The 8,923-nt window shown below is 40.6% G+C and overlaps 1 protein-coding gene across 1 annotated transcript; it reads right to left on the bottom strand.

The window, feature by feature from the left end:
• Nucleotides 1–2,341: 2,341 nt before the first annotated feature.
• On the bottom strand, nt 2,342–3,893 carry LOC138674467 (uncharacterized). The gene is made up of 3 exons (XM_069762307.1): nt 3,250–3,893; nt 2,469–3,001; nt 2,342–2,361 (listed from the first exon to the last, which is right to left on the bottom strand). Exons 1-3 carry the CDS (start codon nt 3,639–3,641, stop codon nt 2,342–2,344), a joined length of 945 nt encoding a protein of 314 aa, XP_069618408.1. The 5' UTR covers nt 3,642–3,893.
• Nucleotides 3,894–8,923: the final 5,030 nt, after the last annotated feature.

Raw genomic sequence — 8,923 nt, 5'->3', positions numbered from 1 at the left:
AGAAATCTGGGACCAAAGAGACCCCAACTATGCGAACAGGGCAGTAAAACAAGCTGCATGGAGGAGCGTGTGTGGCTCCCTCTTCCCCCAGTATGACCAGCAGCCACGTGCGGCCCAGCGACAAATAAGTAAGTACACCCATGTTTGCAATGTAATGTTCTTGCTAAACAGCAGGCCCTTACTACTTTGAATTGCTAAACCTTAATTTATTAATTCTTCCTGAAAGTAATATAAATCCAAGCAGTATATACATGGTGCTGGATATGATAAATGGATTTCATGAAGGTTTAGAACAGGTGTGCCCTTACTAACATTGTTTTCCAGTAATTTGTTTTTCTGGGATAGAGGTTAGCTGACTCTGTCCTTGTGGCCTTGCTTCATAATTGTGTTTTTTTGTTAAATTTCTTGCTTAATGTGAGCCACAAAAGCCTCTTTCTATGCTACCCGTAAATCTGTGTCCTCCATTACACCTTGTGTGAGCACTCTGCATAATGGTCTAAGCAATGTGTGTATTTTTTGTTGTTTCAGTGGATGATGTAACAACAAGGTGGCGGAGTATCCGTGACCAGTATAGGAGGGAGAGGCAGCAGCGGGAGAAAAGTGGAGCCGGGGCCCCTCCTAAAAAAAAAAAATACATTTACTTTGATCGGCTTACGTTTCTCAACCCCAGCATGGACCTCAGGCCGTAAGTAAAAACATCTCAAACTGGGTTAATTTTTTAATGCTGAGAGATAATTCCAAATAACATAGTAACTGTCCAAATTTATCTTTTGCAGAACTCAGTCTAACCTCACTGACAGGGAGACAGGGTCTGACTCAGAACTGGTCATTGACCCAGTTGGAGAAGGTGAAGAGGTGGCTGGTCCATCTGCTGCTCCCTCCGGCGCAAGACCTACAGCATCTTCCTCATCTGGCCACCCAGCTCCAGCTGCAGCTGAAGAAAACCAAGAGGCCCCACAGTTCTCTTCTGCAGCAGCAGCACCAGCACCTAGCCAGGATGACCCTGGGAATAGCAGCAGCCCAACTGTTGCCCTGGACCAATCCCCACAGGCTGCAGTCAGACCCCAGCGTGCACGACGCAGGAGAGAGCTTCGCCAAAGCAGGAGAAATGTGGATGCTGGGGTCATGAACTATTTGGCCCGGGTTCGAGAGGATGATGGGGAGGAGGGATTCACACGGAGCCTTGCCCAGTATTTACGCTCCATAGAGCGGGAGTTGAGGCTGCGTTTGAGAGGGTGTTTTCAGATCCTTATTGACGCATGCACCCCCCCAAATAACCCATACAATCTGATGCAGATGATTGAACAGTGGCAGATGTCACCTGATAATATTCTGCGGCCTCAGAGATTACAAGGCCTGCATGCGCAACAAGGATCTGAAGCACCCCCTCTACGTCAGCCAACACCTCCACCCCAACCCACAACTAACCAACAATGGCAACCTCAGCACCATATTGCAGGATATCAGCACCCATCCCAATATGGCCACTTGTCCAGACCCAGTGCTGGAGGCTGGTCCCAACCGGGGTTTGGACAATATGGTCATTTTGGGTTGGGGTATGATTCCCGCACATATGGGCAGCAACATCAGGGTTATCTCCCAAATCCTGGCCACACTCATCAAAGTGGCCAGCATCAGAGCAGGCAGAATTTCCCGCAGGCCACTATAACATCCGCACAGGCTGCTGGACAATTGGGCCTACAAAGGCCACCTGATGCTGACACAGACCAATCCACTTCTCCACTTCCTACGTACCAGGACTTGTAATTTTGGGTACACCTTTTTTTTTTTTCCAAAATTAGGTTTGGATTGGGCTTAAAAAGCAAGCTGTAATGTTTTTATTTTACTTTGTGTTTTGGTTCCCAAAAAAAAAGGTTGCACTTTCTTTGGCCAAAGATTTGTTATGCCAAAAAAAAAACAAAATCTAAAAACAAGTTTAAAAAGTAAATTTGCCGTTACTACCAAAAAAACTATGTATGCACTCTGTTCATTCTTATTACCTCACACACACATGATATGATCATAACCATATGTGAACAAATTAAACACAGCAGACATATTTTCCACATTGGTAATGCCAAAATTTAAGCAAATAACAAATTACACATGCAAAATTGCCTAGTCTTGCCAGGGAGTGGCACCCTGAGGACTCACAAAATAATTTGTGAACACATCACGAACTTTTAGTCCAGAAAGGGGACGTCGCGGAGGAGGGACATATGGGGTAGGCCTACTATGATTGTTCATGACGTGATTATGCAAATTAGTAGACGAACAATCATGTATTCGGGTGAAATTATGTAGAATTACACAGGCTTTGATCACTTCATTGATTGAAGCCTCACTCAGCTGAATTGCAGACTGAAGAACCCGCCATTTGGCTACAAGAATTCCAAAGGCGCACTCAACCAGTCTCCGTGCCCTGGAAAGTCTCAAATTAAACACCCTCCGCCGGTGGTCAAGGTTGCGCCTGGGGTAAGGCCTCATGACGTGCCTCGTCAGTTGGAAGGCCTCATCTCCAACCAAAACAAAAGGCACTGCTTCCGCATTGGAGCCTGGGAGTTGTTGTGGTGGTGGGAGGTTCAACTGGTTGTCACGTAGCCGCCGACCCATTATGGACGAATTGAAGACCCTAGAGTCTCCAGTTCGGCCATAGGCCCCAATGTCTACAATTATAAACCTGTAGTTGCTGTCAGCAACTGCTAACAGAACTACAGAGAAAAACTGCTTATAATTGTAGAATTGGGAACCAGAGTTCGGCGGCTTACGCACCCTGATATGTTTCCCATCCACAGCTCCAATGCAGTTAGGGAAGTCACAATTATTTTGGAAACCAGTGGCGATTTTGACCCAATCCTCCATTTTTGGCTCCGGCATCACAACTTCGTTAAGTTTCAGCCATATTTGGGAACAGGTTGTCCTAACAATGACTGAAATGGTAGAACGCCCAATGAGAAACTCCAGGTGTAGACCCGCATAGGACAAGCCTGTGGACAGGAAGCTGCAAAACAAGGAAAAAAAACAAAACATGAGGAATATGAAAACAGGAAGAAACACAAGTGTCTATTTAATTTTCGCAGTCATTATTGACTAAGCAAAAAGGGTCATTTCACATTATTACTATACTCTAATATTACCCACATTTTTAGAAATGTGCTTGTGGCTTCATGTCTAAGTAAAGTAACTGAAACATAGTAGGACAAAACACATTGGCAAACATACAAAAATATAAAAGGTCAAAATACATACCGTAAGGTTAGGAGCAGACGCTCCTCAGCAGAGATGGCTTTTCTCATCCAGGTGTCCTGATAGGTGAGGCCAGGACGTAACATCTCCATCAACATGTCAAAAGTCCTGATGGACATGCGAGTATACAGGTAAAATTTGTCTGGATGGGCCCTCAAAGCTGAATAGAGTCTCTGGAAATGTCCTTTACTCTGGCGTTGTGTCAATAGAGGATGCACCCACAATCTTCGTCTCCTCCTTCGCGGATCTGCATTGACCGGATATGGCTGGCCAAAGCGACGAGACAACACCCAGTGAAGCAACACCCGCTGAGTTGTGCTTAAATACACATGGTCAGACATGTTTGTAAGGTCAAAGTAACACAGCCAAAATATGCTAGAGAACATATAGGGCATATGGGAGGGGTACACCTGTTGTCGAGGGCTTAAATAGTGTTGGTAATGATGGTTTAAATGATTTGCAGGCCTGAAAACCGTTAAATGTCCATTTTGTGATGGTGCGTGTCAAAAACGCAATACGGATCACATACGGATTACACACGGACCAGTACATGCGCAAAATACGCGACCACACCTAGGCTACGCAAGAACTACGGAAAGAGATTACGGAGACATTTTGGCGTATTACGCGCGTATTACGGACGTATAATACGTTCCATAATGTCTTACGCCGAGTGTGACGCCGGCCTTAGAGTGCACCACCATAGTTGTAATCAGGGTTACATGGTTAGGGACCCACTCAAAAGTTTTGCCTCCCCCTGAACCAAACCCCTAGCCACGCTTCAGGTGCAAAATATATGAAAATATTGCAAATATAAAATAAAACAGCAATTCCAGCAAATAGAATATACAGTACTTATAAAATAGGTTAATTTGTGTATGCCCACCAGCCATTACAAGACTTACCTTTCTTTGGCTGGACTCTAACCTTTTTTTATCAGATATGCCTCCACATGTCAAAAGCCTGCACATTTAAAGGGCAGGTAAGATCCATTGCCAATTAAAAGTGATCTTACACTGAAAGATTAAGATTCCACCAAAGAAAAGTATACCTTGTCCTGGCTGGTGGGCACACACCAATTTGTGCACTAAGTATCTTAATTTATTTAAATATATAAATTTATATATATTTATATATATTTAATATATTTAAATATATTCTACATGGAAGTAAAGCAGATTATATTTTATATATTAAAAGTTCGCGTACATTTTACTGCATATATTGTGCTGCTGTATTGTTTGGTATTTATGCATTAGTCACAGCAGTTTGCACCTGTTCACACTTGCTTCATTCTGTTAGGCATCATCCAAACGTTAGTTTTTTTCATGTATGCAAAAAAATCGTGCTGATGTCATCAGTATTTTGGATCAGGATGTCGTCAATATTTGGTCAGTGCGTCAACAGTATTTGTCATATATGAATAAATAAATTACAAAAGCTTTTCCTATGCTTTGCAATGTTAAATATGGAAAGCGCATGGATGGCACATGGATCAATAACGGGTACAGACCTCTACTTTGACCCAGATGCCAGTAAGGTGGAGGTGGAGTACTGCAAAGGGCTGGTATTATTAAAGGTGAGCTAGCTGTACCAATTTGGTTTGAAGATGGAAAATCAACTCCCAAACCTACTGCCAGTTTTAAAAGACAGTTTCTTCAAACAGTGATGCAGAAAAAAAGTCTGCATCTTTCAAGAAAACCATGATTTTTATGCATAACAGTGACCATTGCATGCATCAAAGTCTCCAATGCTTGGTTGCCAATAAAGGCCTTAAAGATGAAAGAATGACACCTGACCTAAACCCTATTGAGAGCGAACCTGCGTGCCCTTCTTAAAAGTTAGATTTACGGTAAAGGAAAACAGTACACCTCTCTGAACAGTGTCTGGGAGGATGTGGTTGATATTGCCCAAAAAGTTGATCGTCAAAAGATCAAGAAAGTGACGGGCTCCATTTATGGAAGGTTTATAACTGTTATTGAAAAGAAGGGTGGCTATATTGATGATCACTGATATATATTTTTTTTGAACATCAGAAATGTATTTTTGTACATTTTGAGTTGCTTGGGTATTATAAAAATGAACAATTGAGATTGGAAAATGTGAATTTTTCATTTAGTTGCGTAATAATTCTGCACGCTAACAGTTGCCTAATAATTTTGCACACATAGTCTTCTGAGAAAGGCAAAATGTCAATTTTAATTTCTTAAGTATTAAGGTTTATTAATCTTTTTGATTAACCCACTGAACTGTAACTGTTGAATAAAAAATCCTAAAAATATAATTTGCCTAATTATTGTATATATAATGTATAGTTTTATATATGCACATACAATAAGTACCAGACAGTTTATACAGGTATATGTTGTTTATTCAGCAGAATTCCAACAGAGCTGGATGGAACCACTTAGGAGCTATGGTCTGATATTTGTGCTCCTGGAGACCATACCACTCAGTTACTCATAGGCAGATTAATCTTTATGTGCTTCAAAAAGATAAAAGTTTCAAGTCAAATAAATTAAATAAATAGAGCAGACAATCATTGTTAAAAGGGCAAAGTTTCTCAAAGGACAAAGTATACAGAATACTAGGTAAAGTGCGATAATAAAAAACAGTATGCTCCATGAATACTGTCTATAATCATGTAAACTTTACATCCACTATGATATTTTACTTTTGTGAAGCATCACCAATGGCTGGCAGCCATGTTTGTCGGCTGTCCCGCACACAGGAATGCTCATTCGGCCTAGCGCTCCTGTGTTCTCTAGGACAGAGCCCTTGCCACTCCCCATACAAATCTGGCAATGACTCACAATACAATCAGCAGTCCGAAATTGGACATGACGTATGGTCGCAAGAAGTAATGGTGCTAAATTTTAAAGACTGTATGAAAAAAAAAACCCATCTGCAATCTGCTTCCGTATTCTTATTAGGCATAATCCTGCACTGTAACAATCCTGTCCAGCTGTCAAACAAATAATATAAGAGCACAGTCAAAGATCTTTAATCAATTTGTGAGATTCGCACATCACAGTCCCAATTCCACTGTTGTTTTTTTGGTGGTGCTTGAGCAATCACTAAGGAGCAAAGATCAAGCAATTTCTCTCTTCTTTTGTTTAATGATAACAGAGCTCTGTGCTCTCAGTACCTCTAGGCCAGCCTTTACATTGATGGCGCGCTTTAAATCTCCAGGCACTTGACTACTAAGCAATTAAATAGACCATTAATGAATGAGAAGCTTTGTTGACTGTATGTGGGTGCTGATCCCGCTGATCTTCAGCCATACATTTATTTTTTAGCCCATATTAATTTACTAATAGAAGCATGATACCCCCATAGGTTGTTTCATGCTTCATGCAACACATTCGGGCACAGGGATATAATTAGGCTTTATAACGCTGATTAGTGATGAGTGAGTGTACTCGTTGCTCGGGTGGTCTCCGAGTATTTATGATTGCTCACAGATTAAGTTTTCATCGCCTCAGCAGCATGATTTACAGCTAGTAGTCATACGAAAAAAAACAAGGAGCCAAGAAAATCCCAAGTATAATAACCTATATAAATATGTAAGATATACCATGAGAAATCTTCATAAAAAATTAGAAAATTTTATTGAAACATTAACACAGAAACATATACAAAAAATAAACATATAATAAATTAGGACAGGTGAGTAATGCGACAATGCATACAGGCAGTGCCAAAACTGTCTATAATTGAAAGGGTTCCCAAATATATAGCCACAATAATACATGTGCCTAGATCACAGTATCATAATTATAAGTAACCCAATGAGACCCATATACATCAGTGGGTGAGCCGCAGATATATAACACCAGACTCCATAACGCCATATGTGGAATATATACAAGACCCATAATGAAGATAGGGTATATGCAAAAAGTCCCCAGAGGAGAGAGGCTGGAGAAAGTAAGGTCTCACCCATTATGACAGAAATGGCGCACTGCTCCGATACCCCAACGCGCGTTTCGCTGCTTCCTCAGGGGCCCCCTGTTTCTGTGTTAATGTTTCAATAAAATTTTGTAATTTTTTATGAAGATTTCTCATGGTATATGTTACATATTTGTATAGGTTATTATACTTGGGATTTTCTTGGCTCCTTGTTTTTTTCGTATGATTACTATATTGCTCTTTCAGGAGTATTTCCCATTAATATGGTCATGTTATGGTATCGGTTCTGGCATGTATTCATGATTTACAGCTATTAGCCAGCTTGATTACATGTGGGGATTCCCTAGCAACCAGGCAACCCCCACATGTACTCAGCCTGGCTAATAGCTGTAAATCATTCAGCTGCCGTGATGAGAACATTAACAAATACTCGGAGGTCACCTGAGCATGCTCGGGAAAACCCAAGCAACGAGTATACTCGCTAACGCTGATTAAAAATAAAATGTTTAACTGTCAACATGATAACACATTTTAATGTACAGATCACCATTCAATCAACATCTAAAGTAGATGATTGAATTAAATGTATTACTATCACCCAAATTACTATGTCTGTTAATCACTGTACTTGTTTTGTTTTATTTTTTTGTTTGTTTTTTTTTGCTTTTTTTTAAATAAAGCACCATTTTTCTGCTAAAAAATTAAAATGCAGACAAAAACAGTCCAAGAAACGTTTTATGTTAATCATTATGAATCGGCAAAATATTGTTTAATTGTAAAGTTGCCTACAGCACCCTTCTCTCACAAACATGCAAAAATGGCAGACGGATCCAACCAAGAGGCAAGTATGGAGGCGATACAAGTTTCTGTGGCTTTACCCGGTCTTAGACATCTCATAGTAATCACCCCTGACTCTATCATTAAAGAGCACATTCTACATTCTAATTTTTCGCTAGTATACTATCCTAAATTAGGAAGTGACACTCCTTTACATATATTTTTTTGCCTATATTTGGGAGAGCTTTTACACTGAATATGCTCTCGGCCACTGACGGTGTTACGTGCTTATCGATTATTTTATTTGATTCTAATGTATGCATATTTGTAAAGTCCATCCATCCAGCACTACTCAGAGAGAACAATGCCAATATACCATTACAACCCTGTCGTGTTGAGTAGACTACACCACGGGCGCCATATCTTTCCATCATGCTCGCATCTCAGTAGGTACAGTATGTAGGGTTGTAATGTCATTGGCACTGCAATAGATAAGACCTGTGCCATTTAAGAAGTACTCAAGACATTTCCATTTTAGCACTTATGTTCCACACGTTTCTTAGAACTCTACGTCATGTTTCTCTTGGAAATGTATGAAAAAAATGACAACTGTGTCTTACCATGGATCTTGTCAATGAGTCGATGTACCTAAAAAAAGGGGCTATTGATTGACAATGGAGAATGATATTGCCCTTTTGTCAATTTATTCATACATTTCCAAAAAGGAGAATGATAGAAACATCACAATGCAGAGTTCTAAGACAAGATGCTCCACAAGTGGCATTAGCGCCTAGCACATTTGTGTCATCCCCTTCCCATCACTCAAGCAATAGCAGAAAAGCATGACACTGAAACTGAACATCTCTTCACATACTGTTTGCTCATGTTGCAGGACCACTTGAAAGGGGGTCAATCATCCGTGCCTTTATAGACTTTCTACTAGGCACTGCTCCTGATAGCCAGTTTCCTACTCCACACTGATGAGGGG

Source organism: Ranitomeya imitator, chromosome 4 (assembly GCF_032444005.1).
Source record: "Ranitomeya imitator isolate aRanImi1 chromosome 4, aRanImi1.pri, whole genome shotgun sequence".
Lineage (NCBI taxonomy): Eukaryota > Metazoa > Chordata > Amphibia > Anura > Dendrobatidae > Ranitomeya > Ranitomeya imitator.
Note: the sequence above shows the minus strand (reverse complement) of the source record. Positions and strands in the feature narration are given on the sequence as shown.